At 37.9% G+C, this 15,431-nt stretch overlaps 2 protein-coding genes and 1 long non-coding RNA gene across 7 annotated transcripts in view; 1 reads left to right on the top strand and 2 right to left on the bottom strand.

Annotated features, from left to right (window-relative positions):
- The window catches only part of LOC122995185, a 37,520-nt gene extending 33,571 nt beyond the window's left edge, over positions 1–3,949 (bottom strand). For 2 of the 5 annotated variants that reach the window (XR_006406751.1, XR_006406754.1), the window contains exons 1-3: positions 2,994–3,153; positions 1,765–1,886; positions 440–526 (exon numbers count right to left, since the gene is read on the bottom strand). This is a non-coding gene — a long non-coding RNA (uncharacterized LOC122995185). The other 3 variants (XR_006406753.1, XR_006406752.1, XR_006406755.1) reach the window with 3 other exon arrangements.
- Positions 3,950–4,105: 156 nt separating this feature from the next.
- On the top strand, positions 4,106–9,302 carry gng3 (guanine nucleotide binding protein (G protein), gamma 3). The gene is made up of 3 exons (XM_044370216.1): positions 4,106–4,300; positions 5,267–5,366; positions 7,215–9,302. Exons 2-3 carry the CDS (start codon positions 5,268–5,270, stop codon positions 7,341–7,343), a joined length of 228 nt encoding a protein of 75 aa, XP_044226151.1. The 5' UTR covers positions 4,106–4,300; position 5,267; the 3' UTR covers positions 7,344–9,302.
- Positions 9,303–9,944: 642 nt separating this feature from the next.
- On the bottom strand, positions 9,945–14,691 carry banf1 (BAF nuclear assembly factor 1). The gene is made up of 3 exons (XM_044370215.1): positions 14,581–14,691; positions 12,974–13,138; positions 9,945–12,557 (listed from the first exon to the last, which is right to left on the bottom strand). Exons 2-3 carry the CDS (start codon positions 13,097–13,099, stop codon positions 12,411–12,413), a joined length of 273 nt encoding a protein of 90 aa, XP_044226150.1. The 5' UTR covers positions 13,100–13,138; positions 14,581–14,691; the 3' UTR covers positions 9,945–12,410.
- Between the last annotated feature and the right edge of the window lie 740 nt (positions 14,692–15,431).

The following is a 15,431-nucleotide window of genomic DNA, read 5'->3' on the forward strand; positions in this document are numbered from 1 at the left end:
ATCTGAGACATCATTATTCCATGTGCTCTCACCTCATTTAAAATCTGAGTTATTGGGGTATATATTGTACATTATATGTATACAGAATGGAGAGTATTTACCTTTTGTAAGTCATATCAATGTAACATAAACATGAGGGTAGATGTAATATCATTAATGTTACTGTGGTGTTGTAATACAGCTTAAATCTGATTGTTTTCCTGTAATAAAATTAAGTTTTCTGATCTTATTATATTCGACTATTCTTACAAAATGAAACAAACAGTGAAGTGTGTTTCTCAGAGACCCTAACACGCCCATGTTTTAAATTATGTATTGTGTGAAGGAATATTGAGGCACTGCATCAGAAACATTTTTGATTTTATCAATACAGCAGCTGCACTGAAGTGAACCAAACACCAGGAGGTTTAACAACACTGTGTTAAAGCCTCAATCTTACCAGGGTTGATGTGAGAGGTTGACTGAGGTGCTGTGAGTGTCGTGGTGGTGCTGCCATGTCCTTGGGATCAGCTGGTGGTCTCAAAATCTGCACAACAAAACAAACAGCACACATGTAAAAGCCAAGACCGCTCTGTATGAAAAGCCTGTGTCAAACCCAAGGTGGTTCTAGCTGTGGTGTTTCTGTCTCCTGTGGTTTCTCTGTAATTCTGCCTCCTGTTCACTTGTTTTGAACAGCAGACATTTGACATATCACAGCATGAAAAGCAAAGGTGTGATTAATAACATAATTATTGGCTACACACCTAAATGGAGGGCGACAATTAATAATGTCATTGATTGCTCTTGTGCAGTTCCAGGCAGTTCACTGGGCCACATTATTTGGGACACAGCGGAGCGTTTTTACAGCAGACATTTTTAATTGTAGACGGAAAAGCACAGGTGGAACTGATAATATTAACGATGGCTCACAGGCTGCACAGTAGCAAGGACCTGGAACTGGATCATCTAAATGTAATGTAGCTCCTATTAAAGTTATTGATTACACCTGTGTTTTTCCTGCTGTGAAAAAGGTCTATTGGAACAGTCATCATTAACGTTAATTGTTACACCGCTGGTTTTCCTGCCCTGACAAATAAAAAATACCTAATTATGTAAGAAACCTTCTAAAGTGTTTGTTATAAATGTCACACACGGGAGTAATACAGTGAGTTTGAGTAACCTTTTAAATTCATATTATCTCAGTGTAACTAAATTTGGGTATTTATACTTATTTATTTAATTCATTACTGTAAAAGTCAATAGTCTCTTATAGCTGGGAATACATTGTGAGCTTCTTTGTTATGAACCATGAACCAAAAAGATGCAGTTCAGGTGGAACTTTCTCCTCAACATGGACATGCATCTGGTTTGCAAAAACACAAAAAATGACACTATGAAATGGTTTAGTGGGACACTTAAATGAAATGATGCAGTTGTTAATGTAATTAGTAACACCTGGGTTTTTCCTACTACGACAGGTCAAACATCTGCTGTGAAAAAGGTCTGTTATCATAAATCATATCATTCATTTTCTTATTAATTTTCCCTGGAAAGCTTGCTTTCTGCTCCAACCCCTTATTGACATTTCACTCTCAGGACAGTGAGTGAGATATTTCATCTCTGAATGTGTGTTGAGATTGGTTCCCAAAAAAGTTGAGGTCCACTTAATTCACATGGATTTTATCTTTGATTTCCTTTCTTACATTTCTGTAAATTGTGCTGTCACTGACTACTGGCTACTGTTTCTGTAAACCAGGTTCCTGTTAGAATTTGATTAGTATTTACCTCAAAAGAAGCTGGGGGTTCACATGTCTCCTCATCATCCAGCAGATGGAGTCCTCAAACTGCAGCCGGAGCTTATGAATCCAAATCCACTGCTGTCCTATCACAAGGTGCATCTGCAGTCCCTGACAGGGTATCAACACTAACATCAATTATTTATATACAATAAAAAGCAAAACATTGAGTTCAAATAAAGAGTATAGATACAGTGTGTGTGCAACTCTTTTCTCTTTGATGTTTACAGCACAGTGGAAAAGTACATTTTCATAACCATCTTACATTGACTTAAATATATTCACCACCATTTCCCAGATGACAGTGTTTTCATCTGAACTTCTAATATGCACAAATATTGTTTTTAATGACATCTTCTAGAGAAATTCACAAGAACAACAACAACCATTTCCAGGCACAAATGAGTAATTACTAGATATCAATAAGAACTGATAAGCTGTGGCAAAATCAATTTATCTAGTATTGTAGAATTGTGAAAAGACAATATTTATAGTTTACATTTGTTCAGTGCAGTCATCAGTGGTGGAAAGTACCTAAATACATTTACTCAAGTACTGTACTTAGGTACAATTTTGAGGTACTTGTACTTTACTTGAGTGTTTCCATTTGATCCTACTTTCTACTTCCACTCCATTATATTTCAGAGGGAAAGATTTGACACTATGGATAATATAACAAGCTCTTAAAATACAACACATTGTTAAAGATGAAACCAGTGGTTTCCAACCTTTTTGTCGTCTTACAAAAAGCAGTGTGTAGTCTGGGTCACATTTCAGATGTCTATGAGTTGTTAACAGCTCCACCAAATAGTGATTTTTCCCTCTAAAATTCTCACATAATTCCATTTCCATAAATGTTCAAATGATCCAATATTTCACCAAAAATCAATGATTAGAGAAAATGTCCAAAAACTGAGAACAGATTTGTGTATCAGAACTTTGTTTTTTCTTCTTTCCTTTCCCATTAATCATCTCACGACCCCTCAGATTCATCTGGTGACCCTTTGGGGGAGCCTGGCCCTTAACTTGGGAACCACTGGACTAAACTAGCTAACTGTATATAAAGTAGTTGAAACTAACTCCAGCTCCAGCTGCTACAACAGTAACATGTTGCTTACACACCGATGCTTCAGTAGTAATGATCTAATAATGTCATATATAATAATATATCAGTCAGATGACCCAAACCACTACTTTTAATGCAATAAAACTACACACGCAGGTATTTTACTTGTCATGGAGTATTCTTTCATTACTGTATTTGTACTTTTACTGAAGTAGAGAATCTGAGAACTTCTTCCACAACTGGTAACCATCAAACATCTCGTCGTTTTTCTCCCAATAAAGGGAAATATTTTGCTTTGAGAGTTAGTCATTTCTCAACTAAATTGACTACCTAACAAGCAGATCTCGCCACAGTGAGCATGAAGCCTCCTCCTCGCTGCCAGAGATAATAAATCTAAAAGATGAGTCGCCGACGACGAGGAGAAGTGAGGGAGCTGAACAGCGCCATTAAAGCCGAGGAAACACTAGCTTAGCAAAGATGGCGGCAGTGTTATGGAGGAAGTTTTAGACACTAGCCTACCTGCTCGAGCTCCCACGATTCCCTACGATGTAAACGATTTAATGTGTTGTAATGTTTGTAAAAAGACCTTTATTGAACCATAAAATACATTCATAGGAGTGCTGTTCGTGCACATAACGTTACGGCTGCGTCTGTGGTCGTAGCGCTAATGGAGCTCTTCCCCCCACAGGGTCTTTGGTCTGAGCTGAGGAGGACATCATCAGAGTCAGGCTACAGTGACAAAATATACTCTCATTTCCCTTCCTAATCTCTGCTTTTCCTACTCCCTATTATTCGTATATTCAACATGAAAATCAGACATTCCTTTCATCTGTATCTCCATCTACAGTCACATTTAAATGCCAGCAGAAAATTCCCAATTTAAAATGTGATGTAAACCACTAAACCAGACTGCAGCAGTCCCCATAGCAACAGAGGAGAGAGGGTGGGCATCACAAAAAGGCACAGAAACACATAATGGTTCAGGCCTCTGGAGCTCACATCCCAGGGTGTATATTGTTTTTTTAAGCACTAAAAACCAAAACCATACACCAAACAGACAATTCTGTCCCATGTCAGAGATTAAAACCTGAGAGATTCTAGTTGGCCCCAATTTCCTACAGCCAGATATGGTACGATCCACCCTCATAAGAAAACCTTCACCAATGGTTTCCCCCCTCCCTCCGTCTGGCAGGTACCACTCACTGCAGAGGGGGTGGGGTTGGGGGGGGGGGGGTCCTATCCATCCACCACAGATCTAGTGCTCATTGTGGCAGAATTGCAGTGCACTGGGCTGTTGAGAGCAGGGTACCATCCAGGCTGTTGTCTGTGAGGGGTGGGGTCCGGCTACACTGATACCACCAAACATAAGCTTACAGAGGGACACAGAAAGACAGCAAAAGAGAGGAAAAAAGAGAGAGAAGAGGGGGGAAGATTGCACCTGAAGAGGAATATAATACGGGTAAGGAGAAAAGGAGGTGGATGGAGGGAGAAGGAAAAAAAGACAATGGGGAAAGGTCCAGAATGGTTCATATAGATTCGCTCCTTTGCTGCTTTTTCCCCCCTGTTGACAATCTATTTGACTTCATTCCTTTTCCATCTGTGACACATTTTTTCAGTGATGTGCATATTTATTCATCATTTCTTAAACGACTGTATGGCTGCAGTGCTTATTTCATTCATTTGATTTTGTCTGTTGTTATTCTTGCTCCTAGTGGGAGAGTCTGTGGGCCATGGTGAATAAATCTAACCATTTGGCCCAGATAACATGTCTCCTTTCCATTTGAAAATGTGTACATGCTTTTTTCCACCATGTAAGATGACCTAATGAAGCAGCTGTGCCAATTCTATTACACCATACTGACTGATATTTATACTCCGTTATTGGAGACTGACTGCTTTCATGCTTGCTGAAACTGGCAAAATCTGGATGAAAATCTTGTAAATGAGCAAAAAATAATATAATTTTTGAGCATAGCTTTTATTGTATATTACATAAGAGTGCTATATAATGTGTTTGTCTTTAAACTCTTAATTGACACACTGTGTAATGCATTTTATCAACCCTCTAACGGTGTATTAAAAGCTAATATTGCTACAAAATAAACCAGCACTGTGAATAGGAAATAAACATTCAAATCACATTGCAACCTATTAACATTATTTATGTATTGTAACAAATACATTTTGACAAAGGAAAGTATTGTATTTTTAGGGCAAAGAGCAGTCGATCAGGCATTCCTGCAGAAGCAGGGCTACAAGAAAACTGATTCCTTTAAAGATGTAAATATATATATATATATATATATATATATATATATATATATATATATATATACATATACATCTTGCAAAAAAAAAATACTGAATATGTGTTTCTATCCAGTTTAAACGCATGAAGCTTGAATGTTGCTGTGTTTGTGGTTAGGATGAAAGGAGACACCCCAGTGAACAGCACCATGAGTGTCGGCCAAGCCAGGAAGCTGGTGGAGCAACTGAAGATAGAGGCTAGTTTCTGCAGGATAAAGGTGAGACTCAGATTCAGATATAAATCACGAGACACATATGAAGGCAAAACAGAAGCAACTGATGACAAAAAAAAAATACAGTGAAACATTTTCAATAGTAAACTGACACTGACAGTTTTTGCAACATATAGCAGCAGGTAAAGTATGTGATCATACAGATCACAAGTCATAATTATAATACCATATTGTAATTAAAGGATTAACAGTGTAACACACTAAACTTTTAAAAAAGACGTTTTTATTGTGGAGTTACTCCTGTCTTGTACATGTCAAATCAAAGTTGAAAGGACAGCAATGAAGAATTTTATCCATACTGGATTACAGATGTAGAAAAGCACCAGTGACCTTCTCTGTTGCACTTGAAGTCAATGCTTCCCATTGGACGGTTTCCAAATGGTATTGGCTTCCATCATGTTCCTAATGGCATCAAAATCAACTTACAGAGGCACCTTGTCCCTTTAATAAGAACAACCCATCTGTGTAAAAATTAAGCAGGGGGACAAACTTAGAGAAAACTTTCAGCTGCTGTCACCTTGAGTGAAAAATAACTTCATGGTAAGATTGAAGTAAAAGTTTTGCTCTGAGAGAAAAAAGACAGAAGACAAAAGAAGTTCAGTTGTGTTCAGAACCATGTTTCTTTTTGCAGAGGCTCAACAGAGGAAGAGCTGCTTCCTGTTAACTCAGACTCATGACTGCTCTGATTTTACTATCAGCCATTCAAAACTGACTGTCCATTAGTGAGATGAAAACATATGTAGTTATACATATTTAGCAATTTTCTGTGACCCTTTAAATAATTGTATATAGACTGTTAAAAAATAAAACTTCATGAAGCAAAATGAAACATGTTCCAAGACTAAATGAGAATTCAGTTTATCTTTCGGTCACTGAAGGCAGTGATATTTCATTGCAATCAAGCAGCTTGTTCTTTATTTTTATATATTCACTTTCATACTTAAATCCACATTTAATTAAGCAATAAAAACGGCAAAAATTGTTGCATATCCAAATACTAGTATCTAATTCCTATGCATTCCATTCAGTCAGTTTTCTATTTTTATCGATTTCTATTTCTGCCCTCGTGTTCTGTTACTATTACATGTTGTATACCTCTGCAGCTGCTTTCATCTCAAACTGATCAATATATTTCATCCACTCATCCTGTTGGTATTATTTGTAGTAGTATATCAATTTACATATTCTATTTCCAAATACATTGAAAAAATGTTCTTTTTTTCAGCTTTGCTTGATACAGTTTGGGTTTTAAGTGACATATATATAATTTGGTTTTGAGCAAACTTCCCAGATTTACATTTAATTCTTGCATCTTCATTTTGTTTTAAAGTCTTCATTGTCCAGGATTAAGTGAGACAATTTGAGCCATGTCACTGAAAGAAAGCTTCAAACTCAAGAAAAAAAAGACTGTGTGTTAAATCATACCTATAGGACATCAGTGTCTAATCTTCAGGCACATGACCAGTGAGGGATCTTAACTACGAACTTTCATTATTATGAGCTTGAGTGACTACAGACTGTAACAACAACAACATGCAAGGACCTCAGACAGAATCAAAAGAATGAATGCGTTTGCTCTTTTGGTGACAAAACATGCTAGGAAAAAACTATTCTATAAAAAAACAATGGAAATCTGTCCCAAATGGGATATAAAAGCCATATTAATAAAAATCACCAATACAATTGCCTAATGCTCTTAATGAGGGTCATACAGATATGTGAGTCTGATCCTGTGAACACTATTAGTGTCTAGAGTCAGCACTTAAACTATTTTACCTACAGAACATCAGAAGTGACATGAACTGCTCTAAATCTGATCATCCTCATCTTCAGGTATCAAAGGCAGCGGCCGACCTGATGGCGTACTGTGACGCACACGCCTGTGACGACCCCCTGATCACCCCCGTACCCACCTCAGAGAACCCCTTCAGGGAGAAGAAGTTCTTCTGCGCTCTGCTTTGAGACCAATCAGGGATTGTTGTGATAAAAGTACAACTGTACAGTATGTACATGTATGTACAGTGTGTACATGTACTTCCAATCTAAATAAGACATCAATGTACTATAGTAACCTTGCATAAAAGCTGCCGATGTACAGTACATAAACAACAAAATGTCTTGAACTAAATTCTTTAACTGCTAACGTCTGTCTCAATGTTAAGAGGGGAATTTGAGACAAAACCTAAACATTCAATCAATAATAATGAGTCAAGAGTTATCGCTATCAAGACCCAAAATACAAAAGTTTAAAGGAGAATTATAAAACAACTGTCATCTGGTTGAAAACATGGACATCTCATGCACAAATATATCACAGGTAACTGCCAAAAAGGAAACATGCTGAGCATCAAGTGTCTTAATAGAATACACCAACAACAGGAACAGATTCATTTGGATTCTGCAGCATTTGAAACTTTTAACTGGGATGCTAAATTCCTACATTAGGTCTTTGGATTGTGGTGGTGCTACATGTCTCAGATGCTGCTCCGATAGGTCCAGGTTGTCAGTTCTCCACTTATAAATTGCGCATACATTTGAGACCAGGAAACTGAGAGAAAGAATAGCCTGTGATAGATAATTAAGTATGACGTTTCCCATAATTGTCATTGTTTCCACGCTAACGTTCGGTGACTACCTGTAGATGGAGGTAATAACATCCTTTCTTCCATCAGAATAGCAATGCTTCACTTAAAGGTTCTTCATTTTCCAATTAACATGTACATCGTCCTTTACAGCTGAATCCCATCTGTTGTTGCCATGTTTTGTATCCACTGAAGTGTTTCCTGTGTTTTGGCAGTTACTTGTTACAACAGCTATTTATGAGTGGGCTACAATCATGTCGGTCAAAGTTTTATTAAGCATTTTGCTCATTTCTATACTGTTGCTGTAGTGTGGATGTGGACGTGTGTGTGTATGCATTAGGTGCTACTGTGAAACTTCAGTAACAATTCTGAGCATCTGGTCACTGTTAAATCAAGATTTTATAGTTCAATAGCACACAAACCCAAAAATAACATTCCAGGGGTTATGGATATGTATAATCTAAGCCATTAAAGCAAAATGAGATATTTGATTATTATGAGTGTCGCATTAACAGTTTTCTATTTCTTTAAGTCAAATAATAAATACAGCAGTTATAATGTACTTTTACAGACAGGTGTGCATTGTCACTTTGATTAATCAGGTTCTCCAGAGCAGAGGGGTCCTTGACGGTTTCCAGAGGATCATGGATAATATGTCTATTCTGATCATTATAAGAGAGGACTGATGAGAATGAATTGAGAGTTCTCATTTTAATTAAAGCTTTCACTTTTTCCATGGTTATTTCTCCATCTACAGTACAGGCAATTGCTCAGTTTTGCTCTAAATTATATCCAAAAAACAAGGAAACTGCTCTCCTGACGTGATCCCATCACGAGCTCCGTAGCATCTTTGGCATGCTTCATTTTTTTTGGGGGGGACCCCTGCTCTGGACCTTTTCAAAAATTGACCAATGTATTTTCAATAACTTGCAAATCAAATTTGAAGCTTTGGTGAAAGAACAACCGTGGAATATCAAGCATTGAAATAAAACCTCCTGTCATCAAAGGTTTTCTTTCATTTGTGACTTTATTGATAAAAATGCAAACTTTAATGAAGATGTTAAAAAAAAAGTGTCCAAATCTGATACCTGCCTTATTTTTCAATAATAAGAGAAATATAGAAACTCAAAGGTTTCACAGTCAGAGGCAAACACATCAGCCAGCGTTTTAACAAGGAGCGGCTACAAAACAGTTAGGCTACGTTCAGACTGCAGGCAAAAGTGGCCCAAATCTGATTTTTTTTTTTTTAACGTCACTCTAAATCGACATTCATCACAATTCTGAATACAAAACATGGAAGACAGCTGCACACACCTCCGTACAGAAGTAGCAGCCATTGCTCCACAAAAAGCCATAATTAAAAATGTGTCACTCTTTCTCCTCGTCGTCATTATCATCTGCTCATACAATTTATAAATGAAACCGTAAACACCGACTTCAATGGCCTCCATGTTTACTTTGTGTGACAGCGTGCTGCGTGTGACGTCTTTGTTATTGTTCTTTTGCACATCCGGGTCAGTTCAGGACCATGACCAAAAAAAACCCGATGTGAAAAGCCAAACAAAATCAGATTGAGGAATAAATCTGAGTTGAGCACTACGGCTTTCAGTGTGAACGTAGCCTTACATCTTCATACAGCAGGTGACTGCTGGGTGCAAGCATTACTCAATGTGAGGTTATCTGATAACTGAGTAACCAGCTTGGACATGCACTACTGCAGATTTTATAGGTTATCTGACTAGATAATATGCTAAAACTATCATGCATTAAGGCATTTCATGTTTAGAAAGACAGTCAAAGATAATATTACACTCTTTTATGAAGTCCTAACTAAATCTGTCTTGTTGATGTTACAAAATACACACACAGGTGGTATCCATCTTCATTTAAAGCCATTGGAAACTTAGATCAGTCATGTACTCTTTCATGTTTAGAGGCAAATTAGAGACTTCTTATTTTTAAGTCAAGAAAAAGATTGGACGTTTTTTTTCTCAGTCTTGTTGAGCTTTTTATTTGCAGAATGAGAAACAAAGTCGACTTCTATTAAGGCTTCAAACACATTCAATCAGATTACTTCAGCATCTCCGCTACTTCAGCCACTTAACTGTTAATGGACAAATAGTGCTGACTGGTGTATCATGGCTGTTTGTTATGATTAAGATGGCTGCCATATGATTTTGACAATGTTGTCGTAGGAATGGTTTTATGTGTGAATAGTGTGAGAACCTTGCAATGCATTTGGTGCTGTGTCACCACAATGTGCAATGAAAATTCACATTTTCCTAACATCATGGCAGTCATTTAACACACCAACCAGCCACATCAATCGCACCATTTGTTTTGACCTCTAGAACTTCAGGCAAGTACTAAATGCTTTGTGATAAAAAGTATTATCTAGCTAATCTAGTAAACACACACTTGTAATTTAATTCTTTAATGGAAAGATCGCAGTCCGCTCGTCAGCAATAGACACATTTTTGGGTGTTTGAGTTTGTAGCATCTGCATCTTTATTTGTATACATTTCCATCTTCAGGTTCAAACAAGCTTTGAGCGGACCAGATGTGTGGGGGGGGTTTCAACAAGTTAAAACCGCAAATTCTTCATAATTACAAAAAATATATAAAATTCTCTGCAAAGACCAGTGTCACATTAGTTTTTGAGGTTTAGTTTTCATGAGTCTCACATATATCATTTACATCATCTGCAAACCAGACTAACCAAATTGTTGATGGAATTACAGTACGTTATACTGTGGTATGATGTACCATTTAAAAAAAAAGAAGAAGAAGAAAAAAACAGCTTACATCAACTTTCCAATGGCTTTAAAAACAGGCAAAGAAGCCCAGAAGTTGAAGTTGAGTATTAGTCTGGATTGTACTGGTAAATCACATTTCAAGAAAGAACAATGCGTGAACTAAAATAATATCAAAATGGTAAAATAGTTAAACAATGAACAAACTGCCGATGTTGAGCTTGGAAAGGCAAATTCTCTGTGAATGGTGAACAATGGATGAACAATAAATTTAAAATTCAACCTTAAACAGACAGCACATGCAGGATTCCAATGATCTTGGACAAACTAAACTTTATGAACATGAGAGGCTTTTCAGTTTCAATCTGAAACTCCTCTATAGATCATTCCCGTGGCAGACATTTTGACTTGCCAGACACAGATGTAGTCAAATTAATAATGGTTGCATTACATTTAGGTGAACCAATGTCACAGCATTAATAATGTGCATGCTAGCTCAGTAGCATGACTTACGGGCAAAATGAAATGGAGCCATCATTAAAGGCATACTATGTAGGATTTGTCGGTTGCTGTTTGTAAACACAAAAGTTGGCCCCTCCTCCCCGGCTCAACGACACCAGAGTGAGCTGAGAGCACGAGTGAGAGAGAGAGCAGCGGTGGTTGAGCAAGCTAGAGTGTGAAAGTAGAGAGGGACTGGCGGTAGCGAGAACAAAGCAGTGAATCAGAGCAATAAAATGTTATTTTCTGATTGTTTGCTGTTACGTACTAAAGCAAATAAACACACCCACACCTCAAGCCGGCAATGTGGCACCTCCCAGCATTGCCGGAGCTGGTGTGAATGCAGCTGAAGCGCACATTCTCTGCTCTGCCCGTGTAGCTCAGCCCTCGGTCAAACAGACAGAGAGCAGAGAAGAGAGACAAAGAAACAAACGTCCCATTCTCTCCCCACTAGCACCTGTAAGCTGCTTGAAACGGACAGTTGCTTGTGGTTTGTATTCATTGTGATTATTATGTAGCTACAATGTAAAATTTCAGCAGTGGCGTTCATCATTTAGCAGCTGCGCTGCACTGCTGTTGACAGCATTTATGGGAAACACTGAGGTACGTTTAAAAAAAAAAACACAATGTAGCAATGTAATGTGGTCACTACAGTTTTTACAGAGTCCTGACCTCACACCCTGCACGCTGTTATTGGCTGGGGGCTACACACCCACTGCCCAAGAAATATCCAGAACACAGCAAAATAATAAGACATACAGAGGGCAGAGTCTCTGCAGATATATGCACCACCACACACTTCTAGTGGGTCAAAAGTGATGATTGAGAGGTAATATTTTTGTATAGTATTCAATGATTTTAGGAAAATCCTACATAGTATGCCTTTAATGTTTTTAGTTACATCTGTTCTTTTACTACCATGAATGTCAAAGTGGTCAAAATTTTAAGAGGGTTAGCGACTATAAATTGTCAAAGACCATGAGAAGAGCATGTGTGACTTCTATTTTAGAAGGATTTTCAGGCTGAAGGATTTCATGAACACACCAACAGCTTTACGCATCATTTAAAAACACGTTGACTTCAGTAAACCTCATTACTTTGTACAGTGTCAGTTGATATATATGGTGTAGCTGAAGATCACTGAAGAGGTAATGTACAGTTTGGACTTCAAAAGTAGAAAACAGCGGATGAATGGTTTATAAGAAGGCGTCACACCATTCTTTAAGACAGCCATAGCAGTCACCTTGTTGTTTGGCATTTGCCCCACAAGTGTCCTTCAGCCAGTCCCGGAAAAGCTCCTCCTCTTTCTTTAGCACTAGAAACTGCCCGAGGACGACATACGCCTGTGGAGGTGAGATGAACACACAATGGAAAAGCAAATTAAAGGACGCCCTGTTGTTAGGCAGCCAAAGTTTTAGGCAGAAATTGAAAAACAGCACAGATTTGTATTTCTTAATAGGCTTGACAGCTTACAGTACAACAACAATAGATCAAGCTTAATGAAATTTCACACAAACAAATGTCAGAAATGCCAAAATGACCCCCAGACAAGTGTGGCAGCCAACAGGATAGTAGTTAAAAGAAAAAAGTGGCAACTTGTTTTACCCACATTATAGAATTGAATCCAAGTTCTATAATAACCTGAGTTTGCTGTAAGTTGAAGCCAGTTTAACTGCTGAAGGCCCTTTTGCTGAATCATTTAAATGAGTGATGAATAACCGGTTAATCTGGTCATGCTTAATTTTCAATCATCTGTCACCTTATCAAAACCTTTATCCTCCAGTCTTTTGCCAAGAACCTCTCCGATGCCTGCAAGAGCCATCACAGACTTCTCGCCCATGGGTTCGGCCACAAAGTCTTTATGTTTTTGGGATGTCGACGACATGGCTGCTTTGTAGACGGTCACAGATCACCAACTGCTGAGCTGTAATGCAAAGATCACAATGGAAAATAAATACAGTAAAATTCATTCCACAGAGGGATTGAATCCCCATCAATTGCTTTAATCTTTTTGTTTTTCTCTTTATTGTTTTTGTGATGCCTTTTTCTGAATGGGTGATGGGGAATTGACTGCTGAGCCTCAGCTTTAAGTTCATGTATTTTCATCCATATCAGATGAGCAGTGTAGCAATTGTAGCCGTTTACAGTAATTGGACAAGATACCATACTTCAATTAAGTCATGTTATTTCATGTTTGCTTGCAAGTCCTTTCCAGTCAATAAATGGCACCAGTCATCTGTCGTGCAAAGAAGTGATCATCTACCAGAAACTGATTGCCGTTGGCAGGAGTGTGCAGATTGTTAAAGCTGTATCACCCTGTTTATATCAGGGATTAAAGCAAGGAAAGATTTGTGAGCCTGAAAAGTTGTCCAGGAGGAAACGTGTACAATATATTGAATTAGGTATTATATGAATTTAAAACTGCTCTATGCCTGATAACTTTGACCCCAGTTATATACGTCTACAGTGGCTTTTATCTGGACCAAACTGTCATGGTGCAAAATATAGACATGGCTTTACCCTCGTGGTAATAGCGAAGGTATGTCTTTATGAAGATTTAACCTCTGTTCTAATTGAATAATCGCACACTGTATGTTACTAGTTGTATTGGCCCTTTAGAGATTTTAAAACTAGTGAAAAGGACGGGACACCTGGAATTGCGCTACGAATACGTTGGCAGAGGCACTTCAATAATTACATTAATGAAATAGCAACATATAACTATTCTAAAGTTATATTAATACCAGTTTTTAACACTAATAGTGTGTTTTGGCCCCATTGCTTTGACAAGGAACTAGGAAACAACCGCAGACGAACGGGCGCTGCACAAAACTTTCATGATAAGGCCATGATTTGAATAATAAAAGCGATCAGGTTTGCCCAGTATTCAAACAGAGCCACACTCACACCCACACAAAAACACAAACACTACAATGAATAATGGTTGAGGCCTGTGTTTACACTCTTTCGTTCTGACCTGCATTGAATCGCGCGCGCAATACCTTTTTGTTGCTAACAGCTTTAGCACAACGTGCTAATGTTCACTAACTCCACACCGATTGGCGTTAACGTCTATTTGACTACGAGTCACCACTAGGTGTTGGCAGCGGTTGTTCGCTATTTAAAAACATTATGCGATCTGTAAGTGATCCTCGTCGTAGTCTATGAAGTTAGCTCTGTGAGACCAGAGAGGAGCTAATAGCTCATCAGCATTTAGGCGCCTTCAAATTTACTTAATGCTAATGTAGCATCAACGTTAGCCAGACTAGCTAACTACTGCCTATTATCTTCAAACTATACCATTTAGTTTATAGGATATTTAGGATAATTACAGCCACGTCACATTATGGCTGAGTGTTGACTTACCTTCCAATGTGTCTGAGTCTGTCTGTGTCTGTCTGCCGTATAACGTTAGTTTCTGTTTCTGTACAAATCACACACACCCCGGTGACCACAATGCAACGCGCTCTCTTCTTGTTCCTCTACGTCACTCGGTGACGTCACGCAACAGCGGATGTTTATCCTGGTAGTTGGCTGAGCCTTATACTTTTACTTTATATGATGTTATATTTTACCAGCACAAAAACAGCTCCTTTCAGCACATTGTCGTTTTCTATATGTTGATGGTTGAATTTTATATCCACAAGAGCAAATTTTCTACATCTTCACCTAGTTTGCAGCCTTTTCTTGCAGAAATTCAATGCGGTCTCATATCCCAATATTGCATAGATCTGAGTGAAAATTCACACAGCATTCATGGGCATAATCTTCATGTACCTTTCATAGTCATGTAGATCAGTGGCCTTCAGATTAATACAATTATCAAGTAATGTTGAAAATTATGACAAACTGACCAAAGATTGGTTCATACTTTCTAAACTTAAACACTGTAAATTTCAAATAACTGAGGCAATGCACATTTCTGCTCATACATGTTGCCAAACCTCAAAAGCCCACATATAGTGACACTGACAGTATTACATGATTAATGAAATGTGTTTCTGAAACTTCTAATTTGCATAAATTCTGCATGAGTGTGTAAGGTGGATTAAACTCAGCTATTTTTAATACAATGTGCTTGTCTGCCCTGTTATCCAAATCCACTTTCAGATGGCCAATGTTGATTACTTTAGTTCTTTTACTTTGAGGCAAAGTGCCTTGTTTGTATTGTACTTCATGACATAAAACATCATGACACTGGGCGTTTATCTTCTTGC

This window comes from Thunnus albacares, chromosome 13 (assembly GCF_914725855.1).
Source record: "Thunnus albacares chromosome 13, fThuAlb1.1, whole genome shotgun sequence".
In the NCBI taxonomy this organism is placed as follows: Eukaryota; Metazoa; Chordata; class Actinopteri; order Scombriformes; family Scombridae; genus Thunnus; species Thunnus albacares.